This window comes from Orcinus orca, chromosome 17 (genome assembly GCF_937001465.1).
Source record: "Orcinus orca chromosome 17, mOrcOrc1.1, whole genome shotgun sequence".
NCBI lineage: Eukaryota > Metazoa > Chordata > Mammalia > Artiodactyla > Delphinidae > Orcinus > Orcinus orca.
Window position 1 is genome coordinate 14821464 of NC_064575.1, and position 19069 is coordinate 14840532.

At 46.9% G+C, this 19069-nt stretch overlaps 1 protein-coding gene across 18 annotated transcripts in view; it reads right to left on the reverse strand.

Annotated features, from left to right (window-relative positions):
* Positions 1 to 19069, reverse strand: part of NCOA2 (nuclear receptor coactivator 2) — a 272679-nt gene that overhangs the window by 4020 nt on the left and 249590 nt on the right. For all 18 annotated transcript variants that reach the window (XM_033407126.2, XM_004280587.4, XM_033407121.2 and 15 more), the window contains 7 exons: positions 14895 to 15060; positions 10815 to 11093; positions 9853 to 9930; positions 8245 to 8479; positions 6220 to 6397; positions 5438 to 5636; positions 3603 to 3692 (listed from right to left, as the gene is read on the reverse strand). In XM_033407126.2, coding sequence (XP_033263017.1) covers positions 3603 to 3692; positions 5438 to 5636; positions 6220 to 6397; positions 8245 to 8479; positions 9853 to 9930; positions 10815 to 11093; positions 14895 to 15060 — 1225 coding nt within the window. The remainder of the gene's footprint in view (positions 1 to 3602; positions 3693 to 5437; positions 5637 to 6219; positions 6398 to 8244; positions 8480 to 9852; positions 9931 to 10814; positions 11094 to 14894; positions 15061 to 19069) is intronic.

Below are 19069 nucleotides of genomic sequence, written 5' to 3' on the forward strand. Positions count from 1 at the left end.
GCATCCGGATGAGTTACGCTTGATTTTTTTAAAAATTAATTAATTAATTTTATTTTTTACGCTTGATTTTGATGCAGATGAGCAGATGGCATTGATCCTAACTGAACACAGAGTGGTTCCCACAGCCGGCAGATCCTGCACGCGACTCCGAAGGCACAGGCTGCAACGGATTTCCCATCCCTCCTTCTCAGTGACTGCTGCTCTCTTACCAGTGTGGCACCTGCCTCCGCAACAGAGATCACTGAGGTACCTGTGAGATACCCAGCTGCTGGACTGCCTGCTCTTTGACAGCGTCCAATCCAGAAGGGGTCACTGTTTTGTTCATCTCTCCTCACACCATCCAGTACAAACCCACTTCCTAAAAACGTCCCCTCTTGACTCTCCCTTACTGCCACACTCCCATGGAGAACCACAGGCTTCTCCCCAGCTTCTGCAGGCTAAATCAACTGGGGTTTTTGTCATCATCACCGTCATCGTCATTATCATCAACTCAAAGCTGATTTGAGTTAGTGTTCAATTTCCAAAACACTAGATAATAGAATTACAACTGTACTTTCTTTATACGTGTCACGTGGCTGAGCAGTAAACTTTAATATACTGAAATACATGTGTAGTAACAGTACGATTAAGTCCTTATAAAAGGAAGAATCTTTTGGTTAGATAAAATAACTGCCCTTCTCTAGGTTTTGGTAAATCCGTGGTTGTATATTCTAGCTCTGCTTAAAGCAAGATCCAATTTTAATCTCCATTCCAGGATAAATGGAACACGATTCAATGTATAATGGATCACAGTGGTTTCTAGTTCAAATAGAACCTGATCACCAATAAAAGTTCTGAGAACAGCTCTTCGCTTCACAGCAGCAGCAGGGTATGTTACAGAGGCAGGACGAACACGACGGAAGCCTCCCTGTGCGCACACCGGGAGCACGGTGACAAATGCAGAGTGATTTCCAGGTATTGTTCGTGAATTAGGAGGGATACACTGCACGTATTATTCTCTAAACTTTAGAGTCTAAAGGAAACCACCAGCGTGTCTGTGACAGACTGTTCTCTGGCTTTAACATTCAGCATAACCAATAGATGGAGAAGCCAGATTCAAGAGGGGGACTGGAAAAAAGCAGGAAGTGAGAGGCGTGTAAATGGCCCGGGCTAGACGGTGACAGAGAGACTCCTCACCACGGATCCGAAAGGCACTTGGATGGAGAGAACACCCTATGTTTACCTAAAGTTGGACCTTAGTGCTCATCTTTCCAATTCAGGTTTCTTCAGCCCCCCCGCCGGCACCCCGACGTGTGTGAACATCTGGTTCCGCTGGCCGCCTGCCTGCATCTCTCCACCCTGTGCTGCACCAGTCGAGCCCACCTGGCAGGGCTGGGCCCCTCCTGTGCTGCTGCTCGGGGTGGTCCCCCTCTTGGCCTCCGATATATTCCACCACTGCTAGCTGTGTGACCTGGGGTGAAGTGCCCAGTCTTCAGAGATTCAGTCTCCCTGTCTAAACTTGCGGGGGAGGCCTAAATATCTACCACGGGCCCGCACGGTCCGTGGTGCATCAGAGGCCAAAAGGTGCGTTCCCTCCCCTCACTCAGGGGGCTTCCTCCATGCTGAGATGAGGCCCATCCCCCTGCCCGAGGGGGGACTCTACTAAGTATGCAGCTGAGTCTTTACTGCCTGTCCCAGAGTATGTTTAAGTATCTTTTCCTTCCCTTTAGGACCTATAGCGAGAGAAAGGAATGGCCCCAAAGAATGAAGTAATATGTTCCTTTTTGGCCTGCATTTCCAGCGCTACCTGCATGAACCCTTGAAGAAGTCTCACAAGAGCCCTGGGCTGCCTTGGGAGAGGTGGGTGGTATATGGTGCAGGGCCGACAGCAGCCAGGGATCGGCCCGCCGGGGTTCACCTTCTGTGCTGCAGGACCTCGGGCGAGTCAGTAAACTCTCCGAACAGTGGATCTGCCATGCGCTGGGCTGTGGTTTCAGTGAGCTGCTCCAAATAAAGCTCTAAGCAGAGAATCAGGCCTGCGCTAAACGCTCAATACAGGTGGGTGGTTTCTGCACCAGACCGTGGGCCACCCACGTGCTCCGCTTTACAGAAGGCGAGTCTTTCCTTCCTGGAGGTAACGTGGTGGCAGAAGAAAGGACCTAATACTAAGGCCGCTCACTTTCTGGGGCTCTCGGAAGACAGCAGCGCAAGGCTGGGCTGCCGGCTCTGCCCGGGGAAGTGCTTCCCAGGGCCTCATCCCGCCCCCGGCTGCGCTAGGTTACCCGGCAGTGGGGGGAGGGAGGCCCGGTCTCCTCGCGCGCGGGATCCGTGGAGCGAAATGCGAGCCTGGCCGCCTACACGCACTTCTTCCCCCCAGAGAGACACCACACGCTCAGAGGCTAAGCTCCCTGCACTTCTGGGTTAGAACGGGCTGTCCCCTGTGGGAGCCTAGTGGGCGCCGATGCCATCGTTCCTCTGGGAGGTGCCGTCCGGGTTTGAAGGCCCTGCTTCTGCGCACAGGCCGCCCCTGTGTGCAGGGCCGCAGCGGAGGGCAGGGCAGGTCCCGCGGCCTTCCAGCCTCCATCGATGGCGCATTTAGAGTCTAGACCCTTGGTCAGTAATGCACTATACTCCATCTTCTGTTAGACCGACTACAGCCGTACGTTAACCGTTCAGATGACGTGCACATGTGGGTTCGTACGCAAAACATCCAAGGGACTCCCCCCACCCCGCCCCCCAAAGCCTCGGCGCCACACCATGACCGTGACCGTGGTTCTTCAAACGAGACAAGCCGCACACTGCGTCGTTAAAATTGGATCAAATTTATGCTATTGGTTTTTGAACTTGAATGCTAATAATACTAACAAAATGATCCACGATCCACGGTTGTGTAGGAAATTCCACATCATCCCTACCTTTTTCTCCACTGAGAGAGGACTTCCGCTTTAGAAGAGAATTACCTGCTGCTCAGGACTGTAACTGCCCCACCTTCAGAGGGCCCGGTTCACCTGTGCCAGGTCGCTCAGGGCCCTCCCGGTCCCTCTGGCACACCTGCCGCCAGGCTCCCAACTCAGGTGGCTTCTAAGCACTGATTGTTCTACTGTTTCAAGATCTGGCTGAACACGGAAATATCACTCTTCTTCGAACAAGTGTTTAAGGTAATAAGCAAATGGTGGCCTAACTAAAATGAAATATAGAAAAACACAGAGTAAACTGAGACTTAATTACGGGAGAGCGAGCAACTATAAGTTAGTTCCTCTCCATCCTTCTGAAAAGGCAGGCAGCATGATTCAGAAAAAGCAAAACTGATCAGCTTGCCCTCACACGACTAATTCCTTGCTACTTGATTTTCTGCTTGGCTATAACAGTTTCACTCCAGGGCAGAATTAGTGTTCTTAATTCACACACCCCTATCAGCTCAGCTGAAATGAGCTTAGAGAAAAAATTATTCACACAAAAACCACTGTATGTCCGATAAAATTAGAAGACATTTAAAAAATATCACAAGTATTACACAACTCTCTTCAATCTGCAGGCGGACACATCTATGCCCATTTTAGTCTACAGAACGTCACATTCACTTTACTACCGCATTCATGGCTTGCTTCTCTGCTGTCTCTTACCCGTGGTGCGTCTCCCTCCTGCTTAATCATATCCATTCCAGGCAGCTGGCTTGGGAAAAGGCTGCCTCCTCTGAGAGCAGGATCGTTAACCTGAGGGCGGCAGGACAGCACAGGGGCTTTATTCAGTGAGACATCCAGAAGCGTATGGGAAATAACCACCCATTAACCTGCTTCTTTGGTTCTAGGAGTAGAATTATGGGGAGAAAGGACTACATAAAAACGGCCACTTCCCTTATCTATTCTTCCATGCATACGTTCTGGGGGGAGTGTGAAGGAACGTGAAAATAAATCCTTATAATACACTCGCTGCCTTCACAATTAAATTTTTTTTTTTGTATACTGTAGAGAAACTCAACAGAGATGGTAATATTAGAAACATTGTTATGCCTTAACGTGTTCACTTTTTTGAGTGCAAATGAGATCAATGATTCCTGATGTCTGTTACTTTAGGCAAGTTATTGATTAGCAAGAGCAGGTGTGAATACCCCAAACGAGGCAGGATCTTGTGAATCTTTTCTAAGTGAACTATTCTTGGCATCTGTACATTTCTTTTACAAATTACACTTCCCCTAGAAAGCAAGGCAGGAGCTGCCGGTGGTCCACTCTGGTAGAAAATTCAGCATCTACACTACATTTTCTCCATTGAAAAGATGAAAGTCTATTTTTCTTTATGTTTAATTTATACAAATAAGCATTTGGCCACCAGAGAAGTACAATCAATTCAACCAGAGAAGTGCAAATTATTATTTCACCCACGCGTAAAGCCTTCTTATGTTGCAAAGTGCTTTTATTTTCTCATGTATCACTTTGCATTTTTATTAATCTTCTTTTTACAGAATAATACACTGAGGCCTGGTAAAATTTAGTAATTTTCACACAGATTGTCCTTTACCAACAGCAGGACTCAGCAGACCTTTCCCCATTCCCACAGTCACGGGCTAATGGAACTTTATGGTGCTGTCCATGACACTCGGTTGATTTGTTTAGACTTTCCATGCCTCAATTTCTCCAAATTTGAAATAAGATTCAGGGTCCTTGCCCCATTAACACTTTGCCTGAACTAGTGAGGTGGCAGAGTGCCCAGCATTTTGTGCCCTTTAAAAATAAGGTCTTTAATACAGTTTAAAAATTATTAACCAATATCTTTACCCATCATAGATTTCTGAATCCCAGGCTGGCTACCTACGCATCAAGTGCTTTGAGTCTCTTTGCCACCAAGTGAAGCTGGCATGTACTTAGGGATGGCAGAATCATTTCAGTATTATTCAACACAAAACAATTATTAAAAAAAATATACAGACCAAAAAAAAAAAAAAAAAAAGTCATGGTATCCACATCCCAGAGATGACGGAGAGTAGTTTTTGGATACCCTGTGTCAGTCTCCTTGCACACGTGAACTATCATTTAAAGCTAACTGGATGGCAGGTAGTCTGGCCTTTGCTTTTCATCTGGTTTTATGTTTAGAAAAAAATCAGTTCTTAAAAATCCAAAAATAAAACTATTTAAAAAAATACCTTTCACCACTCCATTTTAAGAGATTCATTTTATATATCGCCAAATCCCTCAAATAAGAGAAAAGTTCAGAAGACAAGAAAATTAAGAAATATTTTAAAAGATCTTTGAGCAGTCAGGGATCCTTTCATGTTTATTTCGTCATTATCAAGTATTTCTGTTAATCACACCAACACAAGTGATGGTAAGGTGAAAAAAACTCTTCAAAATAAATGTGGGAGTTGATGGCATACGTTAAGCACATGGAAAGACACATTTAATGCAAAAATAGACAAGAAGTTACAATCAGAAGCCCACGGGGGGCTTCTCCTTGGGGTGCTTACCTGCTCGGGACCCATGGAGGACAGCCCTGACGTAGGCACGGAGGTCACTGAGGTCATGCTGATCTGTCCGGTCATCTGGTTCATGTTGCTCATCCCACCTGTGTTGGTCGCCATGGATACATTGATGTTCATATTGTTATTGTACATGCTGGTGTTTGCTTGCTGTCCGAAGTGTGGAGGGGACTGCTGCGAAAACATGCTAGAAACACAGTGAAAGATGAAAATGTCAGAGCCCTCGGGCAAACAGGCAGGCAGTTTTGAGCACTGGTTTCTCAGGCATTTCCTTCAGAATGAATAAATCTAGGCTGAGAGAATCCGGGTGGGACACCAGGAGGTGGTGAGGTCAGAAACAGCGGGGGAGGAAGCCCTTGGCGAAGCTGCGGGGGCCACCGCGCTCTGTCCTTTTCCCCACATTCCCGTGAAGGTCTGGAAGGACACGTCCCACTGTCATGTCTGTACCAGACAAGGCTTCTGTTTGCTTTCAAACAAACTGATAGAGGGTGGCTTCTAGGCCACTGCCTCCCACAGCGGTTTCTATCATCCACTGGTGGCGGTGCTACCTTCTCAGGGGAGCTCCTTTTACTCACAAGGAACAAACATTAAGCTAAGGTTTGGTAAATTCTGGTAACTTCTGCCCTAGGAAAAGTAGACTGGCTTACTTAGCAGTTTACTTGGTATTGCTTGCTTGAGCAAAGAAGAAAAACCCAGAAGAGAGACAGGTGGGCTACGGAAAGATTCCCTGGTGATCATTTCTATCAAAAAGACAGAGACACGCGGCATACCTGTTTGCGCCCATGCTCCCCTGTGCCCACCCGTTCATGTCCGAGGAGGCCTGGTAGGCTGGGTTCGCCTGGGACTGCTGCAGCATGGGGCTCTGCGTGTGCGCCAGCCGGGGCGACATCAGAGGGCTTTGGGGTGCGGTGGCCCCAGCAAAGCCTGGATCAGGCTGCTGACTTATTCCTTAAAAAACAGAACAGAAATCCAAAGGAGACTGTTAGTTTTATCGTTGAGACGGGGGACAGAAGAGAACATTCAAATCAAATACACAAAGAAAATTACTATCAAATACCTGATCACGTGCTGGTAAATTATATACATTTAAAAAAGATTCCAAGATGGAATAAAATGCATGAAGAAAACCTCTCCATACCTTGGCTCTCTATAGTAATTAGAGGCGTGCCTAAGAACGATATTAACCATCACGACTAGAGGTAGAGAGATACTATTCTCTCCCCATATCCCTTGCAAATCAAGAATGAGTCAAATGTGTGTATTTCTCTTTGACCGGAAACAGTCTTTCAATGTTTATATATCACTACAACTGGATTAAGTTGGATTAAGGTTTAGCTATATATAAAAAGCCAACACACTTGAATAATTTTTTATTAAATTAACCCAAGTTATTCTATGATGAGATAGATGCGTTTTTAAAAATAAGTGACTGTGAGAATTCCATGGCGGTCCAGTGGTTGGGACTCCGCACTTTCACTGCTGAGGGCCTGGGTTCGATCCCTGGTTGGGGAACTGGGATCTCACAAGCTGTGCGACATGGCCAAAAAATAAAAAAATTTTAGAAAGTAACTGCATTCATGATTAGCTTGTTGTGTATTTATGAAGGGCTCTACCAAGAAATTCTACCAAGAGATTCTTGGTAGACTCTCTACCAAGATTCTACAAGAATCTTGTATATTCTTGCGCTATACAAGATTAGCAAGAATAAGAAAAACAAATTCCATGTAAGCTTCTTGCTCAGTGCAGAGGCAAATGGTGTTTACAGTAAAAGGAGAGAAAGAACTTTTAGCAGTCTTTCCTAAATGATCAAAAAGGAAAGAGAGGAAGAGTTGGGAAACAAAGGAGCGGCTCCTTAGAAAATTTCAGGGATGACATCGAGGTAAGCCCATTTTTGCCTAGAAGATGTGTTAAACATGCATATTTAGTTAATGCTTTAATGAGCTATAGAAGAAAAGCTTAAGATCACACAGGAAAAAGCTGCACATTATCTTTCTGTTTCTTTAAAGAAATAGGAGACATGAGGCTAAGCACCACAAAGACTTGGTAGTTGTTTCTAGAGAACTCTGGCGGAAGATGGGGAAAGTCATTGTGAATATTAACCTTGATGTAAGCCCTTACTTTTATCAATAATTCAACTATTAATCGAATATGACATGCACACAAATATTAATGTTTATGACATTGCACGCTTGTCTCTTAAGACTGACATTAAACAACAAATCAATACGAAGAAAATTAAGAGGTCGTCTGCTGTGGTTTCTGTGCAGCACCCCTTAAGAATGATCAATTCGTTAAAGATCTGGTATAATATTGAGAGCCTTTATTTTTCAAAAGCTGTAGAAAGTCTGTAACATACTTACAATGATATATGTCTTTCAACATTTTCTTTCAACATTTCCTATCTATCGTTTTTAGACTCAGAGGTTTTCAAGTATAAGCATATGCACAGGCACCTGTGTTTACAGACACCGACTTAAGTGCAGACATTCACACGCACTCACACGCATGACTGGCAGAGGCACTCTACGCACGCACACCTACTCCGGTCATTCTTAAAGAAAGACCTGCACTCAGAGCAAAGGTGGCACCTGAGCTGAGAGACTGGAAGGTACCGTGCTGGACCTGGGGACTCCTGACGGGCCCCAGTGGTCCTCCCAGGTTTCCTAGCACCCCCCGGTTAGCCAGGTTCCTCTGGGAGCCATGCAAAGAGCTGCGAGAGAGGAGCTGTGACCCGGGACTGGGGGACACGGGGGAGAAAGGACTGGTGAAAGGCGGCGGCGGCGTAAGTCCCGTACCGTAGCTCGGAGGGAAGGGAAACTGCTGTGCATTTGCCTGGGGGACCCGGGGGCTGCTCATAGTTGCCGGCACACCACTAGGAGCCACCACGCTGGGCGTCATGTTCAGCCCCTGTCCTCTCATCATCAGAGCTCGCTGCTGAACTTGCTGCTGCTGATGCATTTGTCTCTGTCGAAGATGCTGGTTCAGGATTTCCCTCTGTCTCTGGGCCAGCATCTGTGCGTTAATAGGTGCCTGGAACGGGGGGCAAAACGCGGAGGAAGACATTGGGGGTGGAGACAGATCGAAAAACAACCCGTATGTTAGAAAGAGGATAACAAAGGGTACTGTCTCGTGCGAAATTATTTGGCAAACAGAAGAGAACAGTTTAGAGCTGACCAACTGGTGGCTGAGAATGTGAGCTTCTGAATTCTGTAGATGATGATTCTCAAACATTGCAATCACATGCGTTAAGTTTGATGTCAGTATCAAGAAACTTGAGACTCGCTGTGAGAGGACACAGGTAACGAGGGGAGGACACAGGTAACGAGGGGAGCCCACGGTAACCCCAGTCCTGTCTGTAAGAGGACTCTGTACAAAAACCCTGAGGACGGCAGTTTAGAGTCTCATTAAGGGACATTCAAGTCTAAAGGGAAACCAAGTCACTGTGCCAAAAGGTGGCTTTGAAGCACTTCAGAAAAGGCAGAACGGAGGCAGGCGCGTAGGGAGGCCAGGACAGGACGGGAGGGGCGCTGTCAGTAAGTGGTACCAGGCTGGTTACGGGTCCTGGCAGTATACAGTCGACCTCATTATTTGTGGATTCTGCACTGGTGAGCTTGCCTACCTGCTAACATTTATTTGTCACCCCAGAACCAATACTCACGGCACTGTCGTGATTTATGGACACGTGCAGAGCAGCAAAAAATGTGAGAAGCCCAACGTGCCCATTCCCACCTGAGGCTGAAACCAGGCGGCACTGCTTCTCGTTTCAGCTCTCGTACTGCGCACAACTGTCCTTTTTGTGGACTATTTAGCTCCACGTTTTTCACATTGTCGTGCTTTTTGTTGGTGACTCTGCTGTTTAAAATGGCTCCTGAGAAGTGCTGGAGTGCTGCCTAGGGTCCTAGATAAGCACAGGGGGCTGCGATGTGCCTTACGGGGAAAATCTGGGAGTTCGAGGCGCTTCATGCAGGCGTGAGTTACAGGGCTGCTGGCTGTGAGTTCAATGTTAGTGGATCAACAGTATGTATTAAACAAGGCGTCTTCAAACAGAAACACACATTGATTCATGAAAATCTGACCGAGAGGCTCAAAGGAAACGAACCCCTTATTTCTCCTAGGAGCAACAGTTCAATATTCACTAATTCAGTGTTTGCAGTAACTTTTCTGAACACAACCAGTGTGAATAACGATAATTGACTGTACCTGGCAATAAACATGGCAGTGATGAGGAGAGAACCACAAAAGCAACAGACCAGACAAGAAAAGCGAATGACACGACATCCACTGTGTGGATCTGGATCTATGTATGGCCTTCTGAGTTACGTTACGTGGGATATCAAGGGGGAAGAAATGACAAGAGAAGTTACGCGGATGCGGTAAAAGCTGACGGCTGGTCTGCCCCTTACCTGTGTGGGTACTCCAGGCCTCAGAGTCAGGTTCACGTTTGAAACATTGCTGATTTGATTCATGAGTGGCTGGCGATTCTAAACGCATACACATGGCAATCAATATATTTTTAATCAGAATATATTCTATTTCAAATCACCTTCCTCAAGAAATTTCCCCTCTCCCCGCCAACCCAACATCTGCTTGCTGCTGGACACTGAAACCACATGGCTTGTACCTGGATCCCCTTGTAAAGCTAGTTATCACTGAGGTTTCCCATTGCTTATAGCTGAGAAGTTATTCTGGACAGTTTGGAAAACACACTGTTTGCAAGGGGGCAAGGGAGTGGAATGATCAGAAAAGGAGGCCAAGAGGAAGATTAGGAAAAAAGCAGAGGGGAAAAAGGGAGAGGCGATTTAAAAGCCCACAACACGATTATTTACCATATGAGAGAAATCTGTCCAGGCTTGTTTCAGTGAGAACACACTTTCTTGAGCTAAACAGGTATTCCACAACGCAGCACCCTATGCCACCACTCCACTAAGAGTGATGATTCTGGCCACAAGATAGGATGAATGGCAGGAGCTATGGTTGTCCTGGGAGCTCCCTTTGGGCCAGAAACTGTGCCGGGCCCCACAGACGCACACATACTGCCCGAGACTGTACAGCGACCCCATTGTACAGATGTAAACACTGAGGCTCACAGAGCTCAAGGTTAGCCCCTCAGTAAATAATAGAGCTAGGAAACCAAAGAGCTGCTCTACGCTGGAGTGGAGTTATTGCAGAAGAGAGAAAGAAGGGAAGGAGGCGAAGCAGAAAGGAGTATGGAAGTTGTAAGGTAACGTGCCAACGCTTTCACCCTCTTGGAAAGGACAGAAGGAGCTTTTAAGGCCTCCAAAAGGACCCCCGGGCTCACGTCCACCTTCCCTGTGCCCCGCCCCCGCACCGCCCCCCGATCTTCCAGGCGCAGCCAGGAACGCACCTGCTGTGCTTGGAGGCGATGCTGCAGCTGCAGCCTCAGCTGGTTGGGCTGGGTCTGCGCCAGGCCCGCGGGCCTGAGGCCGGGTCTGGGCTGCACACGGAGCGTGGCGTAGCTCGGCCGCTGCCCCATGGTGTGGAAGCTTGGATCCTGCATGGCAGTGTAGCTGCCTTGGGCCATTTGTGCCTGAGATGCATACTGCTGTGGGAACACAGGGGCCTTCTGCTCCAGCAGGATGTTGGAATCCTGACTTGGGAACTGCTCTGGATCCACCGCTTGGCTCTGAGGAGAAAGCCCCCGGATAACACACAAATCAGTGAAGCCACTGAAAACTGCAAAGCGAACAGAAGGCTGTTTCCTCTCACTGCCCTGTATTGGAGGCTTCTGCTACTGCACTTACTACACAAAGGGACTTCTACCTTGACTCCACTTGTCTTCCCAGAAAATGCCTCTGTTCCAGAGATCCAGTTACTTGAGGTAAGAAGCAGGGCTCAGGCTTGACTCCCCACAGCACTTCTTCCGAGGGAAGGGAGAGATGGGCTGTGACTACGGAATGCCTCCTACTCATGCCGCCAGTTGGAAGAAGGCGAACGTCCCCTAGACGCCTCAAGGGGCTTGTTTTTTTTGCCGGCTTGCGGGATCTTAGTTCCCCAAGCAGGGGTTAAACCCGGGCCCCGGCAGGAAAGGGCAGAGTCCTAACCACTGGACCACCAGGGAATTCCCACGTGTTAAGTGTTCTGATTTGATTAGTCACACCTGTATTAATCACTTTAACTAGACAGCTGCCTTGGTACCTGGCTGGGATCGGCAGTGTTGGGGTGCCCACCACTATTCCCATTTTGCAGATAACAAAACTGAGACTTGTAGATGTGCAGCAAATTGCAAGAAGCCTGTCTGGCTAGTGAGGAGTGGGTTCCAGTAGAGTCTGTGATGTAGGACCTGAGCCACTCACCAGTGTGAAACACCACCTGTGTCTGACTGTTTTCTGTGGTCGTCAGAATTCCCTACACGCCCCACATTCTGCCACCATCTTATTTCCTACTAGCCGTATCTAACATGTTCATCATCCTTGGCTTCTTAGGGCTACCCTATCTGGGTCAGAAGGAGGCGGCTGCAGAAAATCCAGAACTTCTCCAAGGGGCACACCCTCGATGTAGGTGGCCCTAAATGACTCTGTGCAGAGCAGGAAGGCGCACCTGCTTCTCCTCTTCTTTCTGCCACAAACCTCCCAACAGACAGGAGGCAAGGACGCAACAGCAAAATCATCTCTCAGGTTTGCTTTAGCCTAGTAACAGCCTAAGCTTTCCTCAAGCCAGTCTGCCCATGTGAGAGCAGGGCTTGCGGCCACCCAGAATCCTGGGCTTAGGTCACGTGGACCCGTGAGAACTGGGTCCACTCCCCTGTCCGTAGTAGTTTTAAAAATGTGGATGGAGCCCGCTTGGGGGAAACCACTCACTGTTGAATTACTGCTCTAACTACATCCACAAAACTATCTCAGATCTTTAAATATTTGCCCATCTTTAACAGAGAGAAAGTTTAATATCCATTTTTAAAGAAAACACACAACTCTGATGAGTACAAATAAAGCCCACGTGTATTCTACAGTTCCCGACTCCACCTAATCATTATTTCTATAATTCAGTTTAATATGATATAAGGATGAGGGACTTGATGAGACAAAACAGAAACAACACAAATAAATGAGAAAAAAAGAGACTGAAGATATTAATGAAATGATACCACTTTTGATGAAAACAACGCTCCGAGTCACTCAGCAACCCCAAGAATCACATCTTTAAATGTCACTTAGACAAAACTCAGGGATAACAATACTGAATGCTAAATTCTCACCAGCACGAAAGGCAAAGCAAACCAGCCACACAGGAAATACTTCAACTCCATTTTCCTTTCTTATTTCAGGTTACAGCATGTAACCTCAAGTCATTTCTTTCCATTCTGCTGTTCTCAGTATGAACTATCAAGTCTTAACTCCCACTTATGTCTGCTGAACGTGGGGATTATGACAGGGCTGTTTTGAATGCTTCAGAGAGGTTTCCAATGGGTCTGTATCTCCCTTCCCACAGACCCTCACGATACATCCTATGACCATGAAGCAGAGCGAACCCTGGAAGGTATTTCTTAGCAATAAGAAATAAAGACAATTCATGCTGAGAAAAGAGGAAGACAGCAGTGAGACTCATTGTTTTTTCCAGGTGACTCTATAGGAAACCAGGATGCCTGCTTCACACAAACTGGGCTGCGTAGCCAGATTCAGAAAAGTCCTAAGTTATTTCATGAGACTGTTAGGTTATTTATTATATTGTTGCTATAAAGTACTCTTGATGTAGTTAATGACTTTATGTCACCAACTAATCACCAGGAGGGGGAGCCCACTAAGATTGGCTAACGTCTTTACATTCCCATCGATATTAAATAGTCCCCATATGACTGTGGCTAAATCCACACAGAGGGCAAAATGATGAATGAACTGCAGCTACCTTTAAAATGACTTCTGCTGGGACTTCCCTGGTGGCGCAGTGGTTAAGAGTCCGCCAGCCAATGCAGGGAACACGGGCTCAAGCCCTGGTCCGGGAAGATCCCATATGCCACAGAGCAACTAAGCCCGTGTGCCACAGCTACTGAGCCTGCACTCTAGAGCCCACGAGCCACAACTACTGAAGCCCGTGCACCTAGAGCCCATGCTCCGCAACGAGAAGCCACTGCAATGAGAAGCCCGCGCGCCACAACGAAGAGTAGCCCCCGCTCGCCACAACTAGAGAAAGCCCGTGTGCAGCAACAAAGACCCAACAGCCAAAAAAAGAGACTACTGCTAACTTATGTGCAACATATTCTTTAGCACAAGTAGCTTCCTATCACTAGCCCACAAATGTTAAGATGAAGAGTGACTGAGGATACTAGTTTGTTGTGTTTTTTTTGCGGTACGCAGGCCTCTCACTGCTGTGGTCTCTCCCGTTGCGGAGCACAGGCTCCGGACGCGCAGGCTCAGCGGCCATGGCTCACGGGCCCAGCCGCTCCACGGCACGCGGGATCCTCCCGGACCGGGGCACGAACCCACGTCCCCTGCATCGGCAGGTGGACCCTCAACCACTGCGCCACCAGGAAGCCCAGGATACTAGTTTTTATTTTTTTTAATTATTATTATTATTTTTGCGGTACGCAGGCCTCTCACTGCTGTGGCCTCTCCCATTGTGGAGCACAGCCTCCAGACGCGCAGGCTCAGCGGCCATGGCTCACGGGCCCAGCCGCCCCGCGGCACGTGGGATCTTCCCGGACCGGGGCACGAACCCGTGTCCCCTGCATCGGCAGGCGGACTCTCAACCACTGCGCCACCAGGGAAGCCCTATTTTTTTAAAATTATTTTTTATTTTTCATCTTTATTGGAGTATTATTGCTTTACGATGTTGTTAGTTTCTGCTGTATAACAAAGTGAATCAGCTATATGCATACATATATCCCCATATCCCCTCCCTCTTGCATCTCCCTCCCTCCCTCCCTATCCCACCCTTCTAGGTGGTCACAAACCACCGAGCTGATCTCCCTGTGCTATGTGGCTGCTTCCCACTAGCTATCTATTTTACATTTGGTAGTGTATATATGTCCGTGCCACTCTCTCACTTTGTCCCAGCTTCCCCTTCCCCCCACTGTGTCCTCAAGTCCATTCTCTACGTCTGCATCTTTATTCCTGTCCTGCCCCTAGGTTTGTCAGAACCATTTTAAGGATACTACTTTTTAGATGGAAGGTTCTGGATTGCTGGGGCAGCAATGTTCTGTTCTTGGCTTCTCTGCCCCTTGCATGTTCCTCCCTGTCAGTAGATGAGCTGGACTTGAGTTTCTGCCTTTCAGCTCAATTGACCCAAAGTACAGGTCAAACTCATTCTCAGTATTTTCCATTCTTGATGTGGGAGTAACAGGGAGTGGGGGAGACAGCACACAGAGCTGGCTTGTTAACAGGTAAGAAAGCATTCTAAAAAGCAGGCTGCAGATTACCTGCCGACCAAAGAGAACAGGTACCTCCGTGCCCACGCAAGTGCTCGGTCCCCACCAGCTTCGCCCTGTGCCCACCTGGCTGACCAGCTCGGGTATCCCCAGAGCTCTGTCGATCTCCTCCAGGCCATCGAAGTTCCGCAAGGCCAAGTACAGCTGGTCCAGGAGAGCGCCTTCGTCACTTGGAGACTCCGCTGCAGGGTGTGGACACAGCAAGTCATCTGGAGAGTTGCCAAACGGCTGCCTGTAGAGACAAACTTCATCTCAGGCCCGTGGAAAAGCTAGTTGATTAGAGAACATTTTTTTTTTCCCTTAAAGACAAAAGTAGTAAAATACTATACCAGCCAGACACAACCATCCACCCTAAATAATAGACAGACTTTATCCAGTGCCTAACGGTGATAAGCCAGACACACATCTAGGCGTCGGATGCTGTGAGCTTTGTTTTTATTGCCCCCGCTCTAAAGCTGGCAACGCTGAGGCCTGGAGAGCTTGTCAGACCCTGTGGTGGAGATCACACAGGCAGACGCTGCAAAGCCGGGATTCAACACCGACCTAGGTGACCCCTACGTTCCCACAAATCCACGCTGACTCTTCAAGAGTATATGTGTTTACTTTGTACTGAAGTAGTCAAAGGAGTTTCCTGAATTTTAGCAAAAAAGGCCAGTTGATTGCAGTCTCATTTCGCATGAGGTTCTGAAGACCCATCTGAGGGACACTATGAGCATAAAAGCTCCATTAAGTTTGTTGAAATCAGCTGCCGTTAGACTGCACGTGGCTGGACTGATAGGACGTTTCTCTGTCACGCATAAGTGGGACTTGTAAACATTTATTAAAATCCTCAAGGAGCGTGGTCGTTAGACTTCCTGAGTTACTCAATAAAAGTAGACCAGGAACATGCAAATTATGTTTGTTATTATATAAGGTGACTGGTGATAAAACCGTAACACTGCACTCCAAATTCTATGGTATATAAAACTCCTATAATTTAAATTAACTGACAAACTTGGGGAGTTTTAAAAAAGAGCTTCTGAGTTAGTGTAATAGCAAAAGGGGAAATGATACTCTAATTTGTACTCTGAAAGTTACTATATGTTTTGGAGAAGATGAAGTTTACAGGTAGGTTCCCTCATTCTTAAGCAATGATAGATTCACCTAGGGATGAACGACCTATCTAACCGGTTTCATACGCTTTGTGCCAGTTTGGCCCAGAATCCTGAAATGCTGAGGATTAAAGCCAAAAGTCAGTTTCAAACAGTTCTAAGCCAGTGCACTGGAAACACTCTATCCTCTCCATTTAGCCCATGTCACTTGTGAAGAAAATCACCCACTTAAGTGTGCCCTCGACGACCCTGCTCGCCGGCGGTCCGCGGCTCCGAGCCCACGTCCCACGGCCTGCGAGGCACTGTGAGGGGTACCATCTTGAGCCCAGCGTGTGTGCTACGCTGCCCACCCCGCTCCACCCAAGTGTTCCCGTCGCTAGGGCGCTCGCCAGCGCTGGCAGAGGCCCGTGCTCCTGGCCGGGGCTCTCTCTGTACCTGCCTCTTCTCCCACCATGGCCTCGGTTCCCGGGAAGACATCAGCCACTGGAATGGTTCCCCCATTGCCCTTCGTGCTTCCACACTCTCCCAGAGTCAACTTTTTAAACACAGCTGTGACCAGAACACTGCACACTCAGGGAGTGGGAGGAAAGAGCAGACACAGAAAAGCGGCAACAAGGAGGAGGACAGCCACAGATCTGCGTGTCAGGGAAGCAGAGAGAGGAGGGGATTCCCCGAAGAGCAATGACCCACTTTAGATGCGGTCAATTTCATGAACAAAGGCGCTCAAGTCAGCCAAGAGTGGATGCTGTCTATTTACCAAATTCTCTTAGGCCTGAGACCTCATTCCCCAAAGATGCTAGTTAATATTCTCTTCCTCTAGCTTTATTTCACAATTTTCGACTTCTGCTTCTTCAGAAGCTTTTATTCCCACACGACCACAACCCCCATCCCAGATCTCTCTGCTGATGACCGGCTAATGTGAAATCGACTCCCTTTCAACCCAAGCAAGGCTGCACGGGCTCCACGGCAAGGCAGACTGCCCAGTTTGCACCTGCCTGAAACCCAGCCTCAGAAGGAAGAGGACACTCCGTCTGGTACTCTGGAAGACAGCTCCACCCCCGGGAAGACACATCCAAAGGCTTAAAGAAAAAGAACTACCGATGCTCATTTGCATCTAAACGATTTCCCACATAATAAAATAGCCCATTTGCTTTTTCTTTTTTTAATTAAAAACGTTAAACCAATGCTTGACCCAGATTCCCACTTTGGTCAAGGCCCTCTTCAATTCGAGCTGGGACCTTCAAGACACTTTCCGGCTTACAGCCTCTCTCTGATTCTCCCGATACGATGCTGTCAGGTTCCTTCTCCCGTTACTGAGCTGACTCGCAATGTCTAAGGCCCTGGGACAGGGTGCTGGTGGTGGTGGAATTCAAGGACACACACACTTTGGTAAAGCCTAACCTTTCCCAACGTAATGCCCACGACTTCCCTGTGGGTCCCAGCCACCCTGGGCAACTGGCCTTTTTCCAGAGGATGCCGCATACCCACCATGATGCCAAGACTTCCTGTTCCACATTTCCCACCCTCTTCTCCAACTGCAATTCTACCTTCCCATCCGGGCTCGGCATTTCTCCTTCACAGACACTCTGGACCACTCCCACTCTCCTCTCAACTCTAGTACCACTCACTGCACTATGCTGGCTTGATGTTGGCATTTATTTAGAAACCTCAACCCTAGACTGCCCAGTGAGGCCATCTTCAATCTCTTTGTTGGACCAATACTTGAACTGCATAGGTTCAGCAAGCAAGTGAAAATAAAAGCTTCTTGCTCTAGCCAGGTTATCATACCTTATACTCAGAAAAATACACTGCGTTGTGGCTTAGTATTACAAATTTGGGCATACCACGAGTTACACCACTTCCCTTAGAAACATTATAATACACTTGGCTTACAGAAAAAAATATTGACCCAGACTTCCAATCCCAACTTTATAAACGGCTGCCAACATAATGAAGAAATTAGTTTCCTACATTTTGGGCAATTACAAATATAGTTACAATCTAGACGGTGGCTGACAAAAATAATAATATTAAGTCAAGGATAAAATTCAGAGGACTAAAGGGAAGAACACACAGAGGCCCCAAGTTGGCAAAATGGTAAGTAATGAACTAGCAGAAGGTAGTTAATCCATCATCAATAAAAACCTTATTTCCTGAAATCTACACTTTCATTTATTTATAGACTAGCAGGACATTAAAGATGGTAATAAGAAGGGGAATAAGATCTATTCTGAGCTCTTGTTTGAGAAATCATACCACACTATCACTTTTCATGTGTGTTTTCAAAATTCTGCAAAAAAGTAGCAGCTACTACATGAGAAAGAATCAACCAAAGAACCTGTACTCTTAGACACACTACAAACAAGAGAAAAGCAATCACTCAGAGATTTTGAACTTAATGTGAAAGGAAGTATTTCATGAAAGGCAGCTACTGTTCACTTTTATAAATCCAATAGAAATCATCAAAAAATCATCCATAAATTTGGGGCTATATTTTAACCAACTCTTTTACATACCAAATGAATAAAGGAAGAAAAACCACAATGAAACTACAGAAAATGGAAATTCAGCTATAAATAAATGAGTATGTGAATACATTAGAGATTAAAGGGCTAAACTACTGTCTTCCTGAAATGTGTATATAAACTAATGCTGGGTTCATAAAACAGTTAAAAACCTATTCCTAAATAGGTAGGCAGTAAAGATATAAAATATTAATGGTGATACTTATAAAGGGGATTTTAAAAAGGCACTGCTTTTCTTTTATTTCAAAAGAGAGATGTGGTTAGAACCTTTGTTATCCATCATTTCTGGATTTCTAGGACAATAAGACTACCATAAAGTTGGTTATAAATTTCTTCCAAACTGAATTATTTAAAATAAAAGAAGAGGGGTAAGTGGCTGGAAAAACGGAAATAAATAACTTTAAAAGTGGTAGAAATGTTTTTGCTTTGTCCACAGCGCTCTTCTACAAAGAAAACTGACAGCAACAAGAGAACAGGGCAGGGCAAGTCACAGAAACGCCCCAGCAAACTGAACCAGCCGACTCTGTAGCTGGCCTCAGTGTGTACTCGGAATTCTCCCATTTTATTATTATTTGGTTTTTGGCTGCGCTGCGTGGCTTGAGGGATCCCAGTCCCCAACCAGGGA